Raw genomic sequence first — 27,927 nt, 5'->3', positions numbered from 1 at the left:
TATTTATTCATTTATCTATTTATTCATTTACAGAATACTGTCAACCCTCCTTGAGGGTTATTACACGAGTGGAAGAGATACAAACATTATACAAACATTATGCAAGAAAGTAATACAGTGGCCAATACAAGAGTACATAGGAATAAAACGCACACAAGAGTAATGACATCACGTGCAAGCGTCGCGATCATGGGAATCACTAATGTACACAATATACAAGCATAGTAATACTTTGCCTATAACCAAAAGATGAAGATAAAATAAAACGTTAGAGTGTAAATGGTATAATGCGAGCCGTCCAGTCATCCGCATAGACGGGCTCGCACATCCGGTTTGGCAGCACTGCGCCATTCCCTTATAGTGCGATATTTTCGCTTGTTGTAGTTTTGATATTTGAAAGGAAGAAAACTTAAAAAACCAGAAGAAAACAAACTAAAATACTTCAGGTGACGGAGAGTTTGTAGCACAGTTCGCAAAAAAAGTATAAGTGCCAAATGAAACGCGAGCAGTGGTTTGCGGAGAGAAGCTTGCAACCACATGATTAGGGGTAGATGCACTCGTGGCTTCGATCGGCAAACCTGCGCATCGCGGTACATCGCAGCCAGCCGCGACGGCTGCCGGCATGGGCGTGCCTAGTGCTTTCATCGTTTTAGTTTATTACAGCATTGTAGCGCCGTCGTCGTCTGGGCACAATGCAAAGAAAGAAGACTGGTCATGATCGCGACCATCACAATCAACCGCTGTGTAATGTCGCGACCGCGAAGCTGGTAGCATTATAATTATACGTGGAAACAAAGATGCACCTAAGTATAAAGGCTTCAATTGCTATAAATAGTAATTGTAAGTAGTAAAATAAATATAAAGGACAGGACCAATTGAAAAAAAAGCCTTTATTCCAGAAGGCGGCAAAAACCTACAAAAAACATCAAAGCATCGGGTTCAATAAGGCTCTTCAGCGAGACATTGCCTAAAATGAGGCGCGATGTTTTCCGCGAGAACACTTGTCTGCTCTGAAGTTTAATACTTGAAGTGACCTCCAGCGGCCACAACCGTTCCCATTTCTCGGGGAAGACTATCGAAGAGTCGAGTCGCAGGATCTCTTGCACGTAGGCGCTCCCATTCATTTTTTATGGCAGCCCACAGCGAGTCTAGAGAGCCAGGCTCAACTGGCCTCAGCGGGAGCGCCCTCTTCGCTGCGCCCCGCATATTTTCGCACATGTTCATGTCAGTGGCTTGTGGAGGTCACTCCAGAAGCAAGATTCCCAGCTGTTCCAGCAAGCGTGCTGTTGATTTAGCCATGTGGATGGTACTACGATCGTGTGCAAGAAATAGAGACCGTCACAGCACTGCCAGTCGTGAGCATAGGGCGCGGCGGCGCTTTCGATTAACTCGCAGTATGCCGCAGCGTTGAATTTGCCTTGTAACCAAACCAATGGTCCGCGGTCCTCCTTGGACAGCACGCCTCACATGCTCACGTAGCAGCACCCACTGCTTGCCACGTGCTGTAGGTTCCTGGGCCCCTGGTACATGCAATGTTATGTATTGGCTGAGAGAATCTGCAGGTTTTGTTTTTCTAGTTTTACCCCGTGTAGGCCGTCCACGAGGGACGCGCATGTACCTCTGGTCAGGCTTCTTGGCGCCTGGCTAGGCTTATTGGATGCACCTTTATTTTCCTCCCTCTTCTCCTGCTTACTACACAAGCAGCCATCAATGAGAGTATTGCAGCGCAAGCAGCACTGCTTGTGGTGACCTTTTTTAACTCACTTACCGTGGCATTCAAGAGGACAGAATAGGAGCTGTCGCCTTCTGCAAGCCGACGAAGTCGTGGCAGCTCCTCCTCAAGTGCCTCGTATTTGGGCTCAAGATCCTGTCTGCTGAACCCTGGATTTATGTTAACATTTTTAAATAAGCACATGCAAAGTTTTAAAATCTTGAATGAATGCATGGTATACCTTACCATATATTCATATTATGATATAATTTATAATGTGGTATGGTATAACACGTATTCAATGAATATAACATGTATTCAATTAATACCATGCCATACCCTTAAGCACCCAATCATTAGTATAAACACAGTATGGACGAAATCAGCACCGAACAATCCCATGAGCACCTGTTTCATGAAACATAACAGCCATCTGCTGAAGGCCTTGAATTTTTTAGAGAAAACACCTATTTTCATAATTTTCAGTAAGATACCCCCACCTTCCTGGCAACGGGCCTGTAATTTAACAAAAATAGCTTGAAGTTACTCTGAGGGCACTCTCAAGATCCATGCTTTTTTATCCATGTATACATTAGGAAGCAAAACGTACATTAGAGAGCAATTAGATTATGTACCTGAGGTTGTTGATTCAGGTCCGGAGAACATTCAATTGACATTTGAGATTCTAAAACTTCTGTTGTGGCCGCGCGATGGCGACCAAGTTCTACGTCCAATATACGACGCTCTTCTGGCTATCACACCTCGTTCTCTGATTACGTTTTCACCGTTAACTACTACAGCTATGACAAGGGTTTGTTTAATCATTTAACATGGACGTTAGTCGTCGGGATGGAATTGTACCACCAGTCATCAAAGTGGGTGCATCCACGTTAAACGGTGCTGTACCTGCCAGACAGAAATATACATTGTGCAAACTCTCTTATATCAATGTACAGTAAACATTCAGTTACTTCTGGAAGGGCACACTTTACTTTCATGTTATTCCGATTCCTATGACAGAGGGATCAGCCAATTTTTTTCCTCCTTTTCGCTGTTCCACCCTTACAACTTGGAATTAACATTTGGCCCGGCAACTTTCCATTTCTGAGTAACCCTTCACTCCCCTTTTTTTCCTTTCCGTCCTTTGCGCACCTGCTTTCTCTTTCGCCACTTATGGGAGAAAGGCAGAGTAAGCAAAGCGTACGTAAACACGCTCCTACGGAATGCAGACGCTGCCCTGAAAAGCAGAAAGTCCACCTCTCACAGCTTTGCCCCAGCGAGATTTCCTGCTCAACGATGTCTGATCACTTCAAGCGTCAATCTTCCTCGGAACTTCTGTCTAGTTCATATTTTTCTGAGTAGCATTTCTGGAGTGATTTTGTTTTTCTTAGAAGCGAACAGAAAGTGACCTTGCCATTCTTGCTATTCTGTAGAGTAGAGTAGATCCTTGAAACTCTGGCACACACCCAGGCTAGGAGTTTTGCTCGACATCATGCTTGTCCTTCTTTGTAGTCGTTTTGTCCTCATCATGCAGGAAATCTCCATAGTGGGTATGCGTCTTTCACGAGCCGTTCCGCGTGAGCGGCTTCTTCACGAGCAGTCCGACAGAGCGAAAGGAGCTGTCCGACCACAGTCCGACGCTCGACGGCCTAGTTTGGACGCTCTCGACAACCGTCAGTGGCATCTTCGTACCTGAGACAATACTCCGACGTGCGAGATACGAGGTGGAGGCCATGGACGCCGCAACGGCCGTCGCAGGGGCCAGCACTCCGCACAGCAGCAACAGCTCGAGCTCGTCGGGTTCGGAGCGGAACGAGTAGCGCGGTTCCAGGCTCATCACGGGCCATGCCAGGCTGCCGAGCCGAGAGATCCTCGAGTTGCGTGAGTTCCATGAAGTGCACCAGGCAGAGGTGGATACGAGGCCGATGGCGGATGTGGCAGCCAGCGGCGACGGCACAAACACGGCGCTCGATTCTTCAGGGACTTCTGCCTTCCCGCTACGCAGCCAACTGCCTCAGCGCAGTGAGTTCTGGAAAAATCCACAAATCCACAATAGCAGCTGGCGCGCAGGCATGGATGCACTGACTGCGCAAAGTAGCCGCGTCTGGTGGGAACCTGGATGACCGGCTCAATGTGCGCACAAGCGTGTACGGTCCATCAGGCCTAGCTGTAGTAGGTGGGTGCCTTCTGAGCTTGCTTGGGCGCGTACACTTTCATGAAGGCCACGCAACTGAAGTAAGTAGGGTGGTCGTACAGCAGTACATTTGTCGGTTTTGTCCAAAACCTAGCCAGTTTACACGCCTAAGCAATAGCCCGCCGAACAGTGGTGAATTCTTTGGATCTAGTAGCTGTGCCAGTGAATCGTACCGCTTGTGTTGCGGCATTAACGTTCCGTGCAAGGGTAGCACGCCAGGAATTGTTTTAGGTGTACGCGTTGCTCCACGCGTGCGATAACATGATGAGATGATAGGAAGTGGTTAACAGAAGCCTTGTAGACTGAAACAGCCCCGCGACGACCACCACAGTATGTATTGCCGTGCTTGCCATCCAGAAAAGAGGCACTACTAGAACACCAAGATAGCAGCTAAAACCGTTTGTACATAAGCATGTTGGCGTGGTCACGTAGGCCTCCTGCAGCCAAAGTTGTTATATTTCTATTCACATTCAGTTAAACTAAACAATGTTAAGTCCATTGAAGCGCATTTTTATGACTGTCCTCGCTCGCCAGATTTTGACGGAACCCGTTTAAAGATACAGAAACTGTTGTCCTTTGACCGATGGTTTTATGATCACTACCACTTGCCATTCATTCTCTATGCACATATTTCACGTCATTCTCGTATTTTTAATGCTTACATGTTCTTCCCGCCTTTAGCGCGCGGAATTTTAGGCCCCTTATCAGCCACTTAACATAACCATTTTCGGCATTCGTTATCCTCTCCTGGCGCTCTTGGACCATCAAATGGCCCTTGCGCCAATAAACATCCTATATCATGATAATCATCACTTGGCTCCTTATACATCCTTATTTCCCTGTACTGCGTGTACAACCGAGTCTACACGAACAGGACAGGTGCTCCACACGCAAGTTCATCACAAGTCGGGCCATTGAGCTGCTTACGCGATCCTCGTTTTCGCGATTCTGAGAGCGCCGTAGATCCGCGATCAGGACAGTTAGCGCGATGGGAAGTTGCTGTTCGAGGCAACAGGAGCAGACCAAGGTGCGGCAATGTCGTCCCCGTGTCCTCACCGCCAAAGTGCCACTGCCATTCTAGACCGCATGTAGATGAATTTCACTTGAATGGGAACAGCCGAAACCATGTGTCGGAAGCATTTTTACTTAGTCGGGTTAAAATGATCACCTTTCGCTACCTGTCTGGCTGTAGACGAAGCAGAATTGGCAGGAACTTAGCGAGAACCTTGAATTGGGTAGATATACCGTATGGAAAACTTATCCATAAGGAGGCTGATTTTACGGCTACTTGACTTTAAATTATACCGAATATTCAGCTTAAAAAGCTGGTGGTTTGAGCTAGCTTTAAGAGTAAAAGTGAATGTGAAGATAATGAGGGCAAGGGCAGAAAAAGAAGCGCTATCTAGTGCTAGTCCCTATCTGCCCTTGTCCTCATATTTTCCTTCGCGCTTGACACTTCAGAGTATTTAACACCGCAAGCAGACAGACAAGACTAGCGAACGGCCCACGCGTACCGGCGCAGAATTTCAACTACTCTGGAAGTAAAAATTAAGGGCCGCGTGTGGGCTCAATGCATCATTTGTTTCTTCTTTACAGCTTCATTATCTTGTTCCTGTCGTGTTTCGTTAGCGTTATTTACGTTTACGTTACGCTAACATTATTTGCGGACCATAGAGAATAACCGTCACTCTCATAATTGATTACATGACTGTGCTATATATGACACTGTCTCTGTGGCACTTTTTATGGGAATGCGTAGCGAAGTGTGTGCGGCTGTTCTTTTTGTACAAATCTGCAATCTACAACGCCCTTCACGCGGACAGTCTCTTGGACAGTGACAACTTCGAAGACAGCAGCCTATATCAATCACTATTGCGGATATCCAAAAAAAGCCAGCAGTTCTGGGAAAAATGGAAGCTTGAAAAGATCGGAATTCGTGAACACGGGATGTCGCTAGAGCCAACGTTTTGACGAGTGGACTTGTCTTCTCCTAGGCTGCGACTGATTTCCTTAGCTAGTGTATGTACAGCCGTCAGCACGCTTAACACGAACGTTCCATAACGTAACAACGACTCGTTTCACTGATACCAGCCGCGAGGTGATATGTGCTGTTGCCGAGATAATGCCACGGTATGCTTGGATATTATGTATTAGTAACATGTAGGCCGCAGAACCCAAAGCTACGCGGCGCTGGCCTCAATCAAACCGTTTCAGGCTACGTTGCGGAACGTTTGAGGCAAGCGCGCTGACGGCTGTACATGTTTCGTGACATCTACTCCAACCCAAACAAAAGAGAATAGACAGAGCCGTGAGAATAGGCAGAAGCCACGTCTGTGCACGTTTGCGCTGCTCTATTAGCAGCCTGCATGTGCAAGTTGTCTTAGCTTATTTGTTGTTGGTTAACGTAGCCAGTAACTACATTAAGTGTAGTGCTACGCCAAAGTGCCCAAACATGCTTCAGAACACCGATATATCTCACCTTCCGGGCGTAACTGACGCGAAATTTTTCTTGCCTGCATATGTTATCCACGTTTACTTAAAGGAATAAAATTCCTATGCACGAGTAATATTGTTTACACTTTCAAGGATTCACAACTGCAATCAAGAAGGCAACGCCGACTAGGTTTTTTCATGTTAAATATATACAAGTTTGCTATCGCATTAGTAATGCACTTCGCTTTTTGCATACGCAGGAACGTGCCAGGCTCAACGTGGTCGTGATGCAAGCAAACTGGCGCATGAACCCCACACACAAGGTCATCCTAGATGCGACGGCCATCATTAGTGTCGTCGCCTTTGTGCTTTACTTGGGAGCGACGATGTGGATCCGCGTAATTGAGAGAGGTGTTTTCCATGCCAGCTCCCAGCGGACGCCTCACGCGGAGCATGCCGATCTACCGCTTTTTTCCGGATGCGTAGAAGTGGCATGCAACAAGTACATGGCTGCCATCGAGCGCTCGATCAACCGATCTCAAAACCCGTGCCAAAATTTCTACCGGTTCGTCTGCGACGGCTGGAAGCACCAACAGGATCCACTTTCCGCCGTGGACGCCGCAGAAGCCGCGATGTATCGGCGCGCGTTCAGCGCCATCGAGTGGAGCTCTGAAGACATTGGTGGCCGCCTGTCTACAGCGCCGTCTGCGTTGGGCGTCGCGGAGAAGGTGGCTGGCCTTGCAAAATCATGCAAGGAGCTGTCGCAGAGTAGCTTGTCTGATTTGAAGCGGTTCATGGCCGAACGCCATCTTCCATGGCCAGAGACATCTCGCTGGGATCTTCTAGAGATATTGCTGGACCTGTCCGGCAACTGGAACGTGCACCTGTGGTTCCACGTGAGCTTCGAGCTGGCTCCCTTTCGCGGTAGGGCAGGGGAGCCCATACTCAGAATTGGCCACAGCGCTGCCTTCCGTACATGGATCGCCACCATGCGGACCTTCGCCGGCCAGCGGGCAGGCACGGCAGCTTCTCTGCGGTACAGGAGGTACGTGCGAGCCATGTTGGACATATTCGGTGTTTCCGAAGCAGTCCGAGATGAAGTCGCCGACAAGATAGAAGCGGTGGACCGGTTCACGTTAGAAGTGCTGGGCCCTGCCATGGCTGAAACCGATTCGCGAATTCTCCGGACGTCGATACGCAACCTGACAGCCACGGCGACTCCAGGTATCGCTGCTGGACGGCTGTTGCTCCTCTTGAATGAGTACTTCATCTGGGCACGCCGCTTCACAGCACAGGACATAGTGCAAGTGGAAAATGTCGGCCTGCTTCGGTCCGTCGTCTACCTCCTGGGACTCAAATCCAACGTGCGAGAGGCACTCACGCTCAGCTTAGGGCTTCGGGTTGCTCAAGACTTGGGCTGGATGGCGAGCCGAGAGATCGCGGATGTAACGCTGGAGCTTGCCAGCCTGCCTCCGTCGGCACACTGGCATCGTTGCCTGATGCAGGTAGAAAGCGCTGTGGGCACTGAATGGCTGAGTTTGTTTCCGGAGCGTCGTGGTGTGGTGGACGTCACTCGCGACGTACAAGACATCCTCGCTGGCGTCCTGGCGCGCCACAAGAACACGTTGCTGCATCTTCAGGCCCCGAGTGCCGCTTTACTACGCACCAACGACAGCTTCTTGGCGATCACGCTGCCAGAGCCAACGCACGGAGCTCGATTCTTCGTCGACTGGTTGAAGCTGATTAAGGGGCGCTGGCGACTGCTGGAACAAGACATGACCAACGTTCTCAAGCCAGGTTCCTTTTTTAGCCACCGATGGAGCTTCCACGGCACCCTCACTGTCGCCGAAGACTACTTTGTGTTTCCGCTGTTCCACCCGGACTTTCCGACGGCCATAAACTACGGTGGTACCGGACGGCTTATTGCTGACGAGGTGCTGAGGGGACTATACTACAATCATCTGTACTACGTGAACCCCTTCGGCGATCACATTAGTCGCAAAGATTACGTTTCGCAAATCAACAGCCGTTCCAGTGCGGCAGTGGACTGGTCGCCTTACCTTGTGGACTCGAAGGCTCTGCTAGCCAGTCTGGCTGCCTACAGGCTTAGCGCTGCCCGACACCCAAGCAGCGCATACTCGACAGAGTCGAGCCTTGCGCAAGACAGACTTTTTTTCGTGGCGTCGTGCTATGCGCTGTGCTCCAGCGGCAACTACGTGGACGTGTTGTACGGGGACGCGAGCCATCGCTGCAACGAACCCGTCAAGGCCTTGCCCGAGTTCGCCGCAGCATTCCAATGTACAAACCCACACGCGCAGCAATAGGTTGCTCATTAGGGCTAATGGTCGTTTTCGCTTCATATTCGTGGTTTGTTCGTAAAGGGTCACACGTTGCCTATAAAAATAATCAGTGGTTATTATTGTCTGAATGTTGCGCTCAACTAAAGGCTAAATTTGGAAAACACACGTAATTGTACGATGATCGTAGTAGTTAAGCCTGATTGACTTCTTACGCTTTTGACGTTTATATTTGCATACCGGTGTTTAACGGTGAGCTATATGGGTCATTCTACGCTACTTGCCCCAACCTTGGTGCTTGTTTATCTAGGATTTTTACGAACGAAATTTACTTTCTCTCTAGCATTTATTTTTGCTGAAAAAGTTCTTTTGCACCGCAAGCCGAACGGTGAAGCCTTTCGGAGGCCTCACAAGTGACTCTTAAACGCCTGGTAAAAGATATGAACACTGCGAAACCTAGTATTGGACGCAATTCTCTCCAGACAATAGCCGCAGATTTCAGATTTCCAATGGGTATTTTCAGTTTTACGCTTGTGTTTTTATACGGCCTTAGATATGCGAAATGTGGGCCAGATTAAACTTTTGGTAAAAAAGGAAACCTTCAATGAAAGTTTTAGAAAGAGGTGTACCCTTTTCTAAGTAATAATAGCAATAGTAATAGCAAAAAAGTTTTATAGATTTAGTGTGGCGTGGTGTGGAGAGTCAACGATAAGTTTGCAGAAATTAGTTGCGGTCGATGTTTAGTCGTAATTTTAGCCTCAAAGAAGTCCGGGTAAAAATGCCTCGCATAGTCAAATTAGTAATGTCTGACTATACCCTACAGAATGAAAAAGTTGACAAGACTTTCCGTTTTTCTTTTTTGTTTTTTCATACAAGAAAAAAATGCCTCCACTTCCCCGAAGGGAATCGTGAGGAAATGCGAATGCATTTCTTGCACCGAGAGTACACGGCGCAGTAATTTTAATGGCGTAAATTAATGACGAGACGAGGATTTGTACCGTAACCATTTATTTACACATTCATCAGCACCTGTTTGTGTTGTCATTGTACCTGACGGCCATAATCTCAGCCTTGTGGTCGCCGTTGGCGTTTCACAGCGGCGTCTCGAGCACACATTTCTTCTTGAGAGGCGCCCAGCCAGCGGACGGGAGAGTGGGGCGCAGGGAGGAGAGAGAGCGAACGGCGAGAGAAGGAGCGGCGAAGCACTGCACCCAATGCCACCTAGAAGAGCGGTGCGGGGAGCGGCGCGCGCCCGCGCAAACCGCGGTTAGGGGGCGGAGCGCGCGCAGTCACGTGGGGATTGACGTCGCTGCGCCGTTGCTACAGACGCTCCTCTCCGCTCCTCGCGCCGTTGCTAGGGGGAGGAGGAGGAGCGCGGATGACGGCGGATTCAGGGTCGCTTATAAAGTGCATTCGCACTTAAAAATGTTGGGCACGGATCATTGTAGCGGGCAGCTCATTGGGCCATTCCACATTAGTAATCCCCAAGCTTGGTGATTGTCCCCAGTCGTGGTCCCAATGCGCGTGACCTTGTGACATAAAGTGAAGTATGAACGGATAGCGTTAAAAAAAACTCATCACGCAGAAATAACGGCGTCGGCGTCGGTGTAGTTGGTTGTGACCGAAAAACCAGCGGTGTCTGTGACCGAAAAATTGAGAAAGATGCAAATAAAAATTAGCGAACGCTAATTAAGCTTCCCCTTTAAGAGTTGAATGCGATAGCGATATCCGGCCCCATCCTCATCGTGCTCGATTTCGCTTGTCATTGTGTTCAGTCGCCCGGTCTCACTCACTCACTCACGCGCACACACACACACACACACTCTCTCTCTCTCTCGACTTACCTATAGTAAACGTAATGGTTTCCGCCCTCTTCAACAACACTTTTATGATGACGGTGTACCCACTACGTGTGTGTAAGAGAATGCGCGCACTAATGTGTGTGCCCTTTGTAATGGGTGACATGCTTTAAACCAGCAGCAATTACGCACGCGATACTCCTTCAAAGTTTCGATGCACCCACTGCGTGTTTGTAAAGAAATACGCGCAGTAATGTGGGTGCCTTTTGCAATGGCTGGCCGGCTTTATGATCACTTTATGCAGTTCACATGGTGTGACGCCCGATGGCAATATACACTTGTACCCTGTTTTACTGCGATACTACATCTCGTACTGTGACACCTGTACACCGGACGCGTATGTTAACGCGATAGCGTTAAAGAGCTCGTTCCGCAGAAGTTTCGGCGTCGGCGTAGTTGTCGGCTTCGTTGGTTGTGAGCGAAAATTCATCTTGTCCCTGACCGTAAAATCGAGAAAGATACAAATAAAGTAAATAATAAAACTTTAGGTTCGAGCGAGAGTCGAACCCAGGCCGTCTGCGTGGTAAGCAGGTTTTCTACCGCAGAGCAACTCCATTGTTAGGAACTGCGCTGAAATTAACTTTAATACATAGGCGTTCTGTGTACAGGTGTCACAGTACGAGATGTAAACATCGCAGTAAAACGGGGAGCAAGCGTATATTGCCATCTTGCGTCACACCATGTGAACTGCGTAATGAGTTGGTGGTTTAAAGCTGGCCACCCATTACAACAGTCACACACATTACTGCGCGTATTCCCTTACGAACACGTAGTGGGTGCATCGCAAGTTCGAAAAAGTATCATGTGCGTAATTAATTCTGGTCTAAAGCATGCAACCCATTACAAAGAGCATACACATTAGTGCGCGCATTCTCTTACACACACACATAGGGGGTACACTGTTATCAAAGTGCTGTTGAAGAGGGCGGAAACCTTTACCTTTACGATAGGTATGTCGAGTGTTTGTGTGCGTGTGTGAGACCGGGCGAATGAACATAATTACAAGCGAAATAGAGCACGATGAGGATGGGGCCGGATATCGCTATCGCGTTCAACTCTTAAAGGCAAAGCTTAAGCGTCTCCGAATTGTTTGTGAAGCATTAAAGTTAATTTCAGTGCAGATACAAGCAGTGGAGTGGCTATGTGGTAGAACACATGCTTGCCACGCAGACGGCCTGGGTTCGATTCTCACTCGAACCTAAGATTGTTTGATGCGAAGCAGCTCTTGCTCGGGGCTGTGTTCGTCCTTCCCTCACGCAACAACTACCCCGCGCGCATGCGCCAACTCTCCCCCCTCTCCTCGCGTAAGCGCGAGGAGGTAGGGTGGAGGAAGTGGCGGGAGAGCTGCCTCCGCTTCGTTTCTCCTCTCCCGTTTCTCGCATCCCCATATGGTTCCCTTTAGTGGGAGATGGTGCAATTTTTATTATTTATTTTATTTTCATCTTTCTCGATTTTTCAGTCACGGACAACATGATTTTTCGCTCACAACCAACTAGGCCAACGCCGACACCGGTATTTCTGCGTAACCAGCTCTTTAACGCTATCGCGTTAAAATAAGTAAACACAATCTTCGGTTCAAGTGAAAATCGAACCCAGACCTTCTTCGTAGAAAGCAGGTGTTCTACCGCAGAGCCAGGGCACTGCTAGACCGCGCGTCATAAGTTCCTTGGAACATTAACGATGAGTTATGTATGTACACCGTCTACCGCTGGCGCTAGGCCAAGCTCGACGATACAAAGGCGCGCTTTAACGCAACGCTCCTAGATTTTGCCTCAGTGTGAAAACTGCCCTTGAGACGCGCACTAAAAAGTGGCCCATTTCTGTACCCACTCCCGATGTGGAACGCCGGGTAAAAGGTGCGGCGAACACCACCGCGCGGCAGGAGACGCGGGGGACTCGCTCCACGCGCCGCACTTTTCAAGAAAAAAAAATATCTAAGAGCATTCGGTTGTAGCGCGCTGCTCGAACACGAACAACTGTGACAGTTGTTTGTTCGCGATCGTCCTATGTATACCTGTGCGATCTTTTCGAGCGCCCTTTCTTGTGTTTTGGCAGCGCGCGGCACGTGTCGAACTGTGGCCGTTGCCTGTTCGCGCTCGTCCTGTGTGCATTCTGTTCGTGCGTCCTTTGCGCTTGAGCCGCGCGCTGGAAATATCGAGCTGCTTTCCGTTCTTCATGTGACATTCTAATTTGTTGCTATTGTATTCATTGCTTTGCCCTTTTGGCCAAACTGCGGCTTTTTTTCCACTCGTAGCCGTTGGTGCCTGAGCCTCTTCCGGGGAGAAAGGGATCCTGGGGGTTGAGCCCAACATAAACTACTTTGTTTAATATGTAAACGCAATTTGGTATTGAAAGGAGAAACGATACTCCCACAATAAATTTTTTCGTTATCACTCAGACGAGATTCTGCACACTTGCGAAGGCTTCCATGTAAACAAAGTTCTTTCTACGCAAATATTCTAGATGTTAACTGCTTTCAATGCAATATATCACCAAGATTTTTTTCTAAGAAATTTCAGATTGTCACTAAAATGACTGAGACGTTTGGCTAAAACGTTAATAAACCAACCACAGTGTGGTTTATAAGCTCCATATTTCACTAAACGGTGAACTGATAGTTTACAGGATGCTGGAAATACCACCGGCACCTCAAATTTTGAAGCTACCGACTTATGGTTTGTGCCATTTTATGACTGTGAGGTATTACTACAGGTTTTGCTTTCTTTCCTGACGCCCGAAAGTTAAACTCAGAGTCTTGTCATTTACCTTCCTTAACACGGCTTCAACAACGGAAGAAACAAGGGCATTAGAAAAACCAGCTCAAATGAGGTGCGACAGTTCCATATCAAAGCTCATCTTCATAATGCGTACGCAAGACTTCTTTAGCGCCGATTCCAATCTCGTCGAACGAGTCGCCCGTTTTAAGGCACCTTTTGACAGAGGTTCCTGCGGCGGTTCTTACATTAAGACGGAGCACCTGCCTCCCGGCCCTTGGGCTGAAGATAAAGAGCGTTCACGAGGCATTCATCCTATGTCCTGATTCTCATAATTTTGTATCGAGGTCATTTTTGTGTGCGAGACGGGGGAGTCCAAGACGACCAACGCGGAGTCGTCGCCAGGGCCCGGGAGGCGATCGCGGCCAGAGGATTCCCGGAATGGGGGACCCTCCCACCTAGGGTGACCCCGAGCTTACAAGCTCCGGAACACTGTTTCAGAAAATTACAAAGTTTATTTCATTCATTCATGATCATATGTCATTCATTCAACAGTTATAAAGCGCTCATAACTATGTTTTATTACTTCCAGTATGTTTTCAGCACTTCTGCAGCCCTTTTATAGCCACGTCACACCGATGCGTTGACATTAATCGCTGCATTGTTGTTTTGCTAACATTATCCTTGCTGATCTTCCTTGGCCACACATCACGCTCGTACCAATAACCCCGAACAATATCGGCCGGCGAAATCGGGCTATACTTCCTGACTTATGCATGCAGAAGCTCATCGACGTCAGCCTAAGGCAGCGCACTTGCACATATTGATCTCACTAAAATTTATGGCATCAGTAGTCTAGCTTCACGGAATGCACGTCCCATATAGTTCGCAACAGCTGCCCTATGGATTCCGAAAGTATAGAAAAACACGGTGGTTTGCTGTGTGGGACGCAGTTTGAAGCAATAAACGCGGCGAAATGCTCAGCCGAGCCTTCGCCGCTCTTTTCGATCACCACGAACTCTTCTAAACAGGCTTAAAACTGTCGCATGCAGAGAGAGAACAATGTGAGCAGTTGGATTCAATGCATACAGTGATGATGATTTTAATAAGTTGATGCGCAACGCGCCGGTGTTTTACAGGCCCACTCGTTACAAAGCGCTAATACGTAGTGTGACGCGTCTAGCTAGTTCACACATCGGTTTCATTAAGAGAATTCGGCACAGGCAAGGAACCTTCTACATTGTAGAATGTCACATGTAAGAGGTGACCGGAAAAATGTGATAAATGAATAAGATGCGAAGGGTAGTGTGACGTTACACCAAGACGATAGAAGAAAATGAAAACTAAGTGAAAGATATAAAATGGGAAGATGACCTGGGCAGAGGGTATTGGGTGTGTTCGAACGTCAGCGCGTGAGCTTGGGACGAGCGTCGGAGCGTCGCCGGCCTGTGTTCCGGGCGCTCCGACTCTTCCTCGTTCTACGGCATCGTACCGGAGCCGCCGCCTGTTCGAGGACACGTTCACGGACCCTGGACCTGGGCCTACTAGCAACACCCAGGACGCGCCATCGGCTGTTGGCCCGAGCGCACAGACCTACGGTATACTACGAGACAGGCGTACATCGTAAATGCAACTAAAACAATTAGACTGTTTGTTGTATCACTTCTCCTGATTCGCTGTAACTATGCGCGGGATGAATACTGTCTATTATGCAATCCGTAATTCTGCCTTATCAAAGTATCTAGTGTGATTGAACCTTGTATATGCAAGGCCTTGGCGCCCGAAGCTTGTAAATCGTAGCCGAGTGCAGCTACGAGTTCCGTATTATTCGAAGCAGCCTCAGTCACGGATTTGTCATAAATAAACCACCAAAAATGAAGCCGCGCAAAGCATATCGGCCATTATTTGTAGTTGTTAACTGTAGTGTTGTAATTACAACATCGGTGGAGAGGAATTAAATTGGACGAAAAATCAAATTGCAGCAAGAGGAATCGAACTTACAACATTCTGTTAACGCGTTCGATGCTCTTCCAATTGAGGTAAACCGGCTGTCGCTTTCCAATCCACATTATTGGGTTCTGTTTGTCTAATGCTCAGAGTGTTAGCCAACGCCACACGTAGACATGACGGCGAATGTGTCAAACTTTTTGCCAGCTGGCGTCACGTGATATTTTTACGAATTGGCAACCGCCAAATATACCCTCACATGCTTCCTGAGGGCATCAAGTTGGGCTGGATGAGACCCTCGCTATGAAATTCGTTCTGTCATACCGAGATATAATTTGCGACGATATGATGGAAACCGTAACTAAATGGACACAATATCAGCACCTAAAATTTCCGTGGAAGTATCAGCGCAGTCTATCTAGACACCCAGGAGCTGTGATCACCAGATTTTGATGCCGTGTCCCCCCATTAAACCTATATTTACACAGGGCTGGTCTGGCGATATCGCCCTCTGTCATTTCTGCTAAGAAATAGAAACTCATCAACATTATTCTTTGTTACGTCGCCGTTATTCATTACTTTGAAAAAGACTCATCGTTATTCCGCTTTCCCAGATAGGCTTAGATTTACCAGCAGAAATTGTGCCAGACATCACTGCTTTCGTTTTGGGATATTGCCAAAAGGATGCGGTGTCTTTGATGCCGTTTGTAATTTCATTAAAGCTGCCAAACGTATACTATTTTAACTCTTTCTTGACCGCATCTATAGAACGTGGCTCACCGGTGACGCGAACGCGCGGACCGCGAATTGAAAAATACGGGTGCTCCAAGCAACTAATTACACCATATATCGCATTCTGGATGCCCTAATGCTTCATGTCCTGCGTAGTTAGTTTTTTTTAGGGGCGAAGCTCCTTAAGGCGGCACCCGTTCGTCCCTCGTAATCGTCGTCATCGTAGTAGTCCGTAACAAGTCTTACGCTTTGACCTCCAAGGTGGTGCCGGTGGGAGATTTCTCCTGTGCGTTGTTGAACAATAAAAAATTCTCAGCTTGCGCGTTAACTAAAAGCCGAATTCTTCTGTCTCTCATTCCCCATTAGCAGCCATTGGCATGTTCCAGTAGGAAACGTTAGTAGAAGTAGAAGTGTAAGTGTTAGCTAAAAGCCGACTTCTTCTGTCTCTCATTCCCATTAGCAGCCATTCTTTACCTCCAAGGTAGTGCCTGGTGAGATTTCTCCTGTGCGTGATTAAACAATAAAAATTTTGTTCAAAACGCCGTTGATTGATGAAATAAACCAATGAAAGACGCCAGATGTTTTGTAAAAGCAGAACGAAAGAACGCCAGATGTTTTTCTTAAAGTGTAGTAGTAGTAGTTGTATGTAGCCACCTCGCCCGATCGTCAACGGGCGAGGTGGACCGGCAACGGCGCGAGGACCCTGCCGTACGAGAGTTAAATCACACTAAAAGACATACTTTGCGGGCGATACACTCTAGTGAGTTTTCAACTTTTCGTCTTAATGTACATGATAAAGAAATTATTTCTACGAAAAACGCAAGGCACACCTTGAGCAATATATTTGGTTTTGGGACGCTAAATGGAACCATGAGGCGATGCGAAGCCGGAGCACTTGCACGATCGCGTTCCGTTGACTTTCGTTGGGCATGCTACCGACCTCGCGTCGTGGACCGCGCGTCCTGTCTTCCCTCTAGCCTTGCCTTTAATTCGCACAGGGCGAGCGGGGACTGCGGTCGCTCTTTCGCTCGGGAGCGGACTTCTTCCTTGCATTTCACCGATCACAAGTGATAATGAAGGGACCACGTAAACCAACAGTACAATAAAAGTTTGATGTTTAATATATACACGATGTTTCACACTCTTTATATTATGTACTGGGCGCATTTCACGGAAGAGTTTCACGGTTTACAGATGATTCCCTCCGTAGCTTCACCCCACTCATCATCATTCACCCCGTGGATATGCTGTGATTTTTTTTTCCAGAGCGACGGGGATTTTTAACAGTTACTCCAAGATAGCGGTTCGCTTGGTTCGTTCGCTAAAATGGCAGACAACCCGGAAGCGAGACCTTCTGAGAAATCTTGTTCCTTGTACGATCAATTTATATTGTGCCTGCAAGCAATATTCTGCTGTTTCTAGCAGAAGTGACTCTAGGGTGATGTCAAATAATGATGATTGATTGATTGATTGATTGATTGATTGATTGAGTGAGTGAGTGAGTGAGTGAGTGAGTGAGTGAGTGAGTGAGTGAGTGAGTGAGTGAGTGAGTGAGTGAGTGAGTGAGTGAGTGAGTGAGTGAGTGAGTGAGTGAGTGAGTGAGTGAGTGAGTGAGTGAGTGAGTGAGTGAGTGAGTGATTGATTGATTGATTGATTGATTGATTGAAATAACTTTAAGGAAGTCCTGCGGGACGCGCCCTAACGCGCAGTGGGATGATAAAAAACCATAGAACGAGCCAGGATTGTAGTCGCGTGCTGTACGCTTTCTGGCACATCAATTTTTTACTCCGATTGAAATGTCATGAGGATGTGGGCACTAGTACATCTTCTATTTGTAGTGTCTCAACAGTATATGGTGAAGATATGGTGACATCATCTTCAGGCAGTAGAGAGTAATGTTCAGCACAAGAAGTGTACCCGGCGGTGTCCTCCGAGTAGTGTTGCGCATTATTAATTGTTGGGGTTTAACGTCCCAAAACCACCATTTGATTATGAGAGACGCCGTAGTGGAGGGCTCCTGAAATTCTGACCATCTGGTGTTCTTTAACGTGCACCTAAATCTAAGTACACGGGCCTCAAGCATTTTCGCCTCCATCGAAAATACGGCCGTCGCCGCCGGGATTCAATACCGTGTCCTGGTGGTCAGTAGTCGAGCACCACAAGACCACCTTGGCGGGTGAGTAGTGTTGCGCAGTGAAGCGATATGTGTCACAAGTAAAATCGGCGTTTTGGGCATCTTTATCACAGCGAAAGTAATAAACAGGATTTGTGTAAACGAACTATAGTACGTGTGGTTGCAATTCCTGTAGGAGTGGTCTTATGCCGAGGATGATGATTTTTGGTAAATAGTCCCGGCCGCAGAGATGGTGAATTTCATTTTGCTGCTGCTCTGTATGGGTATTGTCGAGCTTCCACGGCTACACGTCCCCAAAACAAGTACATTCAGAACAAGTACTACCGAGTGACGAAGCGGAGAAATTCGAAAAAGTGCTATGAGATCAAGAAACTTGACGACCGGACAAATTCCACTTGTAAGGCCTGTTTTGCCTAGTGGCACACCAACCTTAGAAGAAAAAAAATGTTTTTGCATCTTAGAGCTTTCCGACATGGTTCCACCTATTTCGATAGTGCCAGACATTGAAATGTGAAGACTTGTTTGAAGCTTAGGAGATTAGAATATTTTTATTGTGTGCGGTGACGCCATATGTTAGGTCGTTTTGGTGCCGTGTTCAGTCCTACCTTTTGGTACCCAAATTTTTGCTCTGTGCTGCTATTTAATATAATTTGCTAAAATACATGCGAATCAATAGAAAATTTATTCTTCCTAATTATGTTTATTGTATTAGTTTGTCTGGAAAACTTGTAGAGGGAAAAATATAACCGTTCAACCTGATGGAAGAACGCAGTTTTCACTGGGCAGACAAAAAAAAGTAAGTCATACACTTCTTGATCTAGATCATTCAAACTTTCCTCCTATACAAAAAACTGTTGAGCAAACATTTTGTTTCTTTCAAGTTAATTTTCCTTTTTTCTTTCATGTTGGGAGCGCAGCATTAAAAATGTTCTTTGTAATGTTCAATAAATCTTGTTTTTCATAAACATTCTTGCATATTGTACTCTAATAATTTTTTAAAGTAATACCATTACAAAGTACCATCGCTTATATTTATATTGATATATAGCATTACACTGTATCTAATATATTACTTTTCATAAAAAAGAATTGTTAAAGCATACAAAATGTGCCTATTTTCCCACGGTCACGAAATAGGTAATGTCCACTTTAACAAATAATATACAAGTAAAGTAATTTAGAAAATGTCTAAAAATCTAACATATCTTTTCGTAATTATTCTACTCAGGTTAATACAGCTATCTCTTCTGTTTGCGCAATCACGCAGTAATTTCAGTACTTATTGACACATTGTTTTGCTTTTTTTTAAATCATTGTGTGTATGTGCCACACTCTTGAAAAACCAAACCAAGCCAAGCGCGACAGCATACTTTTGAAACGGGAAGAGTACATCATCATCATCATCATCGTTATTTGGAACAGGCGTCATCAGCTTAATTGGTCTTTTGCGCTCCGTTTGCCTGACTTCACGCCAATTTATCTTGCAGAATTCCTGGCTATTACATTGGCTCTTCGGAAACTAAATTCTCGGCAATCAAAAGCTATTATTATTTCGGATGCTTTATCTGTTTGTACACATTTAACGTCCGCAAAGCAGTCTCCTCTTCTCAGGATATTTTGGTCTCTTGTACCGCGTAGCCTATCAGAAGTTCGGTTTCTTGGGTCCCCGGTCATGCTGGAATTGCACTAAATGAAACCGCTGACTCGCTCGCTTCGGCATCGTTAAATTTCCCGGTGGTACTAGTAGCTCCACAGTTTTCTTTATTACTGCTGAACGATTCAAACGCCTATTAATCTTAAAAATCAACGAAACATCGCTCCTACAATCTGAAGAATTTCGGCACTTGCAATTCACATGGAACACCGCAAACTGCCTTTCCCGTCAATGTGAGGTGACCCTAACAAGCTTTCGCTGTAGAGTTCCTCGGTTAAATTATTATCTCCACAAATCAGGATTTCATTAACTAACCTATGTGCAGTTTGTAATGAACCGGAAACAATAGATCACTTTCTTCTCACATGCCGCCGTTTCGCCTCGCTGCGCCGAATAATTCTTGAGAGACCGATTGGCATGCTCGGATTGGCAGTTGATACACCCACCCTTTTATCGTTTGGAGCCAGTCAGTTGGGTGCGGGCCGCAGTGTTATTCTGTCAACGCTACATAAATTCATTCAGGCAACCGGAAGGATACGCTGCTAGTGGTACCGCCAGTTACATCCAATTCTTTGACCCCCTTCTTTATTTTTGCTAATTTGGTTATATATTATGGTTTATCGAAAGCTTCTGCCCCTTTCACTTTTTTTAAAGGAATGTTATTATAGTTATTATCTAATTTCTCTCTCTTTTTTTAATTTTTTAGCAAGCGTTGTGTAAACCATTTACAGTATAAAGTACAGTGTGGCCAATCCCCCTTGTGGGTATGAGCCAAGATCTAGGCGACAAGACAAGACAAGAAGAACGTGCGGTCACGAGATATGAACATCCTTGGATATGAAGCTGGATATGAAGAAGAATCGCGTGATGTCGCCCGCTTTCGCTCCAGCGCCCGAAGTCGCCATGTCGTCTAGGAGCTCGGCGTCCAGTCCCCGGTCCTGGACGTCATCACCAGACAGCACCGTAAGTCGTGACCTGTCGTTTTTAAAAAATCCGTTCATTGCGCCATTCTTGACAGCGCTTAAAAAGGCTTGCGGAAATTGACGAAAAGCTTCAGTATGTTTATGACGTATTTAATTCTGAACTGGCCACTAAGTATCCTATTTTATTGCGACAGCATTCAAATAGGCACGTAGCGAGGCAGCATTCGCAGCGTCGGCGTTACGTCCTGCATAAGCGCATAAGGATCGTTCACCACGGATGTCTGCGATCGGCAGCGCATACTTTGTATACGCGCTCAATTGCAGGCATTGTTGCTTGGGAATATTCGCCATGTTGTAAAAGAACGTTTTGTTACATGTTGTAAAAGCACTGCTGCAAGTAATTTTCATTTCATTAGCGATACTTAATCACCGAGGCTCGGCACGGGCTGCATGTTGTCACCACTGCATTTCTTATGTGGCTGCTTCAAGATTTTTGACACGGCCTGCGATGCTAATAATATCTGGGGTTTAACGCCCCTAAACCGCGATATGATTATGAGAGACGCCGTAGTGGCGTCTCTCATAATCTCTCATAATCCGTCTCATAATTAGAGAACCCCAGAGCCCCCTGGGGTTCTCTAACGTGCACCTAAATCTAAGTACACGGGCCTCAAACATTTTTTGCCTCCATCGAAAATGCAGCCGCCGCGGCCGGGATTGGATCCCGCGACCATCGGGTCAGCAGTGGAGTGCCATAACCACTAGACCACCGTGGCGGGTGCCGCCTGCGGTGCTGGTTGTTCCTTGTGTGATATTTGGTACAGCCTGAAAAATGGCGGTTGACCTTTGCTGTCAGTAAGCACATCATGCGTAGTGCGTCAGGCACGGTATGGTTGGCTTTCCTAATGGTAGTAGGCATAGGCTGCACAGTGTTCCCTCCATTAACCGAGGGGGTGGGGGAAGGCACGCATTACGCCAGCCCCCCCCCCCCCCCCCCCCGGCATTGGTCGAGTCCCAAAGAAAACAAGCCTGGCAATGGATGTAAACGTGAAAATGAAGAAGTGACCACTTGTGGCACCTTTAGTCAAGCCGGCTATCCGGGTGTAAAGGTGTGAATCAAAGAGTCTGAGCCACCATTGTCAAAAACCTGCATCATTATGACCCTGCACTTGGAAGAATGACGAAACAGGTCCCACTGAGTAAATGTACGGGGCAGACTTGGTGCTCCCCTTTGATGTTAAGCCGCTCCCTCCCGGCCCCCTCCCTCCTATGCGCACGCTTGCGGTCGTAGGTGTCAAGATATGTTGCTATGTTAAGGGTACTTTACTGTTACACGTGTACTAGACTTCGTTCGCGCCTGCAAAAACATGCGCCGTCTATTACTATGTGCAGGAGACGACCACAGATGTACCGCCGACTGTGATCCGTCCGTCGTGCGCCTGGAACACCACTTACGTCACGTGCTTCCTTATGGTTGCCGTGACCGGCTCTAGCGCAGCCTTCTACTTTGGCGCGGACGTCTCCAAGTGGCTGTCGCCGACGCCAGTCTGCGCGACACCCGGCTGCGTGCAGCTGGCTGACCGACTCGCCGCGTCTATTGACGCTGCAGTGAACCCCTGCGACGACTTCTACCGCTTCGCGTGCGGCGGCATACTCGGCACGGTGGCGTAACTCCACTCGTCGGCGTCACATTCGGCACCAACTCCCGTCGGTGATCATCAGCACGCCGTCCTGTCCAGGGTTCACACGATCCTGGCCAAGTGGGCCGTCGAAGACAAGATCCAGACTCCGCTGCAGACCGTCAGCGTCTCTCTACCAAGGCTGCATCGCCGTTGTCGGTGGAAGGAAAGAAGGGCGTCCGACGACTTGTGCGCTTTCTCGAGAAGTGCCGCCTCAACTTCGCGAAGGCTGAGGATCTAGACACCGATCCGCTGGACTCGGCGCTGAGCCTCAATGTGCGCTACAACGTCAAGACGCTCTTCCATGTCGCCGCTGAAGGTCTGCAGCTCCTGGTACGGCCGACGACGCGCCCTAGAAAACTTGGTCGTCGCAGCGCCAGGTGTTCATTGAAGAAGCACACCTACAGTGACTACTCGAGAACACGTCTCGCGCTTCTTGGCTTCCCGACGCGCATGAGAATCACCTTCATGGCCCGCGTCTGTGTGGGAGACTGAGGACACGGTGCTGCGTCTCTTTGCCAGGTCAAGCTGGACGCCAAGTCACTCGTGAAGTTCGACTTACGTGGAGCCGGGACCGTCATGGAGCGCCCGGACTGGAAGCGCCACCTTGGTCGCTTCTGGGACCGCATTGCCGTCAAGGGCCCTCCATGGCGATCTTTCTCAGGCAGGTCTTCGCTGCCTGACGCGCTGGCCATCACGCAGTACATCTTTGGGAAGTGGTCCGACAGTTGGGACCCTTGGCCGACTACCGCCTATCGACTCCGGACGAGAACGCCCAGCTCGCCAAAGACCGCTGCTTCCGGTCGTCTACGATGTCGCTGGGCTCGACCCTTGGCATTGGTATTGGCGCAGGAGGTGAGCACAGAGACGGTTCTCTCGGCCGCGTCCTTCTCTCTGGGCTTCTCCGAAACGGTGGCGCGCACAACGTTACCACGCGCGTGGTTGACCAAGGCACCTACTGCAGCAGACGGCCTTCTCGTCATCGTCCGGTCGTCGTGCCGGAGACGCTGTGGCCCCCCGAAGGATTCGTTACCGGACGCTGCATCAGGATGACGAGGATGGCGCGATCTTCGACTCCTTCTGCGCGTCATGTTGGCATTACGGGAGCGGGAGCTGGACACGCTCGATGCCCTCGTGGCGGTGCCCACCGAGGAAGACCTGCTCGCGTCTCATGTCACTGCCGATGCCAAAGAACAGACGCGTCAGTTAGTGCCGACCTTAATGCTTGTTCAGCCCTGGTTCTCGCCTGACGTTCCGCGCAGTTTCAACTACGCCGGCCTAGGGTTCGCGTCGTCAGAGAACTGATCCGCGCAAACATCCGCTGAAGGCGCGTTTTCCCGCGAAGTCCACCATGGCAGGCAACGACTGCAATCCACACGACCCGTGGTACCGATGGTCGTGCCCTGGAGACCCTACTGCGAGTCCTGGATCGATCAGGTCGCGAAAGGAACAAGCTGAGGCTCCAGGCTTATTGGATTCCATGAGCGAGGAACAGCTTTTCTTTCTTGCCTTTTGTACAGGCGGCTGCGGCAAGATTGAGACCGACTCATCATGCCGTCGGCGAGTGCACAATGTGCTTCGCAGCACGCCACACTTCGGCGGTTCGTTCCACTGCATTCGTGGAATGCCACATGAATCCACACACCTCGACCGATGCGACACTCCGCAGCCTGCGATAAAAAGCCGCAGGAAATTGATGTTCACTGGCCTTTACTGGCGCAACGTCGCGCGGTAGGTCGCGAATATGTGGCCACATAACTTGACAGTTCGCTACAAACGACCTTAACAGCATTCTATTCGCTCACGATGTCCCTCTTATTCGTTCTAGGGTGTCTTAGATTTTTCATTTTCCTGCTGCATTCGCGATGTGCAGAAAATAACCTGTTACGTCGCCAAACGACTACGTTTATATTCATGCGTGTTACTTTATGTAGTGCAATCGTCCGTCAAGTGATTTTGCGAGATCTAATCGTCCTCCGTATTTACTATCTGTTGAGACTGTACAATACGGAAGACGATTAGACCTGTGTTTCTTATCTTTAGGACAGGGTTTTGAAGCCTCAAGGTCTACGCCTCACCACTTCATTTCGAATATTGCCATGACGAAGCAATGCGAAAATATTATTTGCAACAAAATGGGAATTCTGGTGCTTAATCTGAGATGAAACTGTAATTCTATAGAGCAATGAGCCTTTATAAGCGAATGGAATCTGGAGTTTAGGATATACATATATATTATATATATATAATATTTATATATATATATGATATATATATATATATATATACATGTGAAGAATGGTCCGGTCTACTCAGAGTTGCTTGTAGGTTCCTATATAAACCGACATCTCGTGTAGTTGAAAGTTTAACTCGGCAAAGTGCAACGACTGACATATTGAGAAGGCAAGATGACTGCTTTCCTTTTTAACCCGTCTTAACCAGACACCGTTCCTTCCACGTCAAATTATATATACGATCAAAGTACTGGAAATCGTGAGAAGCAGATTTTTCATTGCGAAGCATTCCTTAGCGAACCTTTGACACGTTGAGCTTTTACCGACCTAGTATCTATCTAGCCCGGGCCATACGTCTCGGCGCTCTCATGATCGCCTCCTTACTTGGCGTAGACCAAAATTCACATGGGAGGGTAAGAGGATTTGACAATTATGACTGTCGGGTCACGACATGAATAACATGAAAATCCTGTCGCGTATCTCGTCAAAACCCTTTTCTCCGGAACCACGTACCCGTTACCAAGGGCCGCAGTATACGGGTATGCGCTGCAGGTGATTTACAGTCTATATATACCCAGGAACGGCGAGAAACGGACATTGGTAATTTAAATGCGAGAACGCTAAGAAAAACCGCCATCGGCAGCGTTGACCCGACGAATGTAAAGAATAAAAATTAGTATATCAGCAGGAATCGAACCCAAACATTCTGCGTGGCAGTCAGGTATTTACCACACAGCCACGCCAGGTCCATGAACTGGTTTGGAAAACAGAGTAGCGGCGTAATGATGATGCAACGTCACTTCTGGTTGCCGTGCTGGCTATGTAATTTTACAAGAAAGCAATAAACACTACATATGTACTCCTACGTTACAGGCGTCATATCAGATTACGTCCGTGGTTCCAGTGTTGGCTCCGCTTTTATAGCACTACATTAACAAAAGTTACGTATAATATTCACATGATTGCACCTTACAGTGCACTTAGTTTCAATAATACTGACGTATATACTCTAACGTGAGGGCTGACGTTACGTCGCACCATAACTTACCCTTTAGACGCCATTGTTATCGACGTGCGTGGTATGCCCACGATGTGCGCACAGCTACTTCACTTACAAAAACACGTCGATCCACCTAATAACGCTTGGCGCAATACCATAAAATACAGCATAGAAGTACTCGCCGATTGCTTCGCATGAAGCCGATTCCCGCAACTCGTGGGATCTCCCGAATTTTTTAACTATGGAACATTTTGTCGGCGCACTACACTGCACCAACAGAGTTGTCCAACATAATGCACACGTTCACACACAGCACAGGCAGATTCTAGTGACTGTATAATTCAAAACCCAGACTGGATACGAGAGGCCAGGAATGCATACGCTTTAAAAGGGACAGAGGAGGAAGAAGACTCACGTGAAGAAGCGTTCGCACGTGGAATTGCTGCATCAGAAGAAGCGAAGAGGCGCGTTCGAACGCGGCTGTCCCTGCCTGAGCAAAAGCATGGCTGCCAAGTCCGAGTCTTCGTCCACGGCGCCCAACCGCAAAGGCTCCGTCGCCGAGCACACGGTGAGTACTTAGAGAGACCGACAGCCAGTCCACAAAAGTGCATGTCGTAAGGCATTGGTGGAAAGTACCTTGGTATCGACTATGTAGCGATAGAATAGAGCAGGGCGTTCGAAAGCTGAGTAGGAGTTTTAATTTTAAATTGACGGCGGAAGCTTACGAGAAGCCGTAATATTTCGCTCCAACTTTCGGAAGAGCTCTGGCACTATGCGATGCAGGTAATCGAATTACTCCGCGGCAGGCAGCATACAGCGAAATGTTTCCCGTTTAATGCATTTCCCGTTCTGGGCAATGACGAAAAACAGGCTAACACATTTCAGGCAGGCGCCCGTCCTCTGGACTCAGCCACCTGGATGGTCGATCCCGTATAAACCAGGGAGTGCCGTGCAAGTAGCCTACCGTATGCCGGATGCGATACTGCGGGACTGGGTGATGCTGTCGCGCGCACATTTGCGGCACAAAATGCGCTGCAGTGGGTGCAAGTGCTCTTACCCTCTAAGCCAAAATTGTTTATTTTGAACGTCCTTCAGTCCCACATAATGAAGTTTCTCGCGTGCCTTTCCTTGCGTTATCCCCGCGCTGCCGAACTCTGAGGTCTCGAATTTCGAGCGCGCTGTCAGGGTGACATAGCTCTTTTTATAGAAAAGTGGCCAGCACCGAGTTTTCAAGGAAGAAAACTCAAGAAAGCCAGGTGATGATTGTTGCTGTCAGAGAAACGGACTCCCAAAATTTGCGCCATTTTTAGATTCACAGTGCACGAAACATGCATAAACGCCTCGCGTAGGCTCTGTTAGGTGACCATCGTGGCATTGTATTACAATGCGATGATTGCTTTCAGGAATTCTCTAACCGCAGACAATCTTTCGTGGTCGCTAGTCTCATGCGCGTCTTCGCACTCGCAGATGCAGTCGGCCACTGTCGACGAACCCTCATCGCGGTACCTTTGCGGCAAGGGCGAGATCCACTTCTGGAAAAACTTCATGTTCGAGCCAGAGGTAAGTGCATCAACCCGGTCAGAACTGAATGCGGTCAGCTTGCTCCTTGTTATTTTGCGCCTACACCTGTATCAGGCCAGTTAACGCCATAGTCGGTCGAACTTGAATGGCCGAAATATCTTCTGTAAATGCAAAAACGGGTTCGTGCAGGCTCTATTCTAGTTGACAAAGTGCCTCGTCTGCACTGCATAGTTCCCAAACATGTCCGGCAGCTATCATGGCTCAAGTGAAGACAATGTGCACCCTTCACATGCCAGGCCTCTTTTGTCCGCGCTTGTGTCACGAGAGACGTACAAGCATTTGGTACGTCATAACGCAAGCAAATGGCGCTTGTGCACAATGTATGTTTCCAGAACTTGCAACGTTGCCTTATAGTCAGTAACGTAGCCAGAATTTCTTTTATGTTCGTGCGTGCGTTTGTACGTGTGTTTGTGCGTATAGACACGCAAAACTGAAAACTTTTGCGCTTTCCTCAGCTATAAGCACTGGCGTAGCCAGTGCTTATTGTTGAGGAAACCGCTACAAAGGGCTAGCCTCAATATTCCAATCGGTGGCCTGTTCACTGAGGTTTTGCGTAGATTAAGCTCGAGCAGATGGCGCAGGCCAGAGTGACCGCATTTTGGTGGAGTCCTAATTCAAAATTACCCGTGCAATTTAGAATAAGGTGTAGGTATTGAATGGCAGGAGCTCAAAAATGATGTAAAGGACCGGTTCCTAACCATATCTCGCAGTCTCGGCTCCTAACTGCTGGATAGGCTGCGTTAGTGCTTTCTACTGACTGCAAACAGCGCGCGCGAAAGAACATGGCCACTAAACGGAGAAACACGAGGCAAACGCTGACTTCTAAATTGTTTTT

General features: G+C 47.9%; 2 protein-coding genes across 2 annotated transcripts in view; both read left to right on the top strand.

The window, feature by feature from the left end:
• The window catches only part of LOC119374216 (uncharacterized), a 150,193-nt gene that overhangs the window by 66,397 nt on the left and 55,869 nt on the right, over positions 1–27,927 (top strand). The window lies entirely within an intron of this gene.
• Positions 3,557–27,927, top strand: part of LOC119374431 (endothelin-converting enzyme-like 1) — a 67,832-nt gene continuing 43,461 nt past the window's right edge. The window contains exons 1-2 of the mRNA XM_049410833.1: positions 3,557–3,592; positions 6,599–7,843. Coding sequence (XP_049266790.1) covers positions 3,557–3,592; positions 6,599–7,843 — 1,281 coding nt within the window. The remainder of the gene's footprint in view (positions 3,593–6,598; positions 7,844–27,927) is intronic.

This window comes from Rhipicephalus sanguineus, chromosome 11 (genome assembly GCF_013339695.2).
Source record: "Rhipicephalus sanguineus isolate Rsan-2018 chromosome 11, BIME_Rsan_1.4, whole genome shotgun sequence".
In the NCBI taxonomy this organism is placed as follows: Eukaryota; Metazoa; Arthropoda; class Arachnida; order Ixodida; family Ixodidae; genus Rhipicephalus; species Rhipicephalus sanguineus.
Note: the sequence above shows the minus strand (reverse complement) of the source record. Positions and strands in the feature narration are given on the sequence as shown.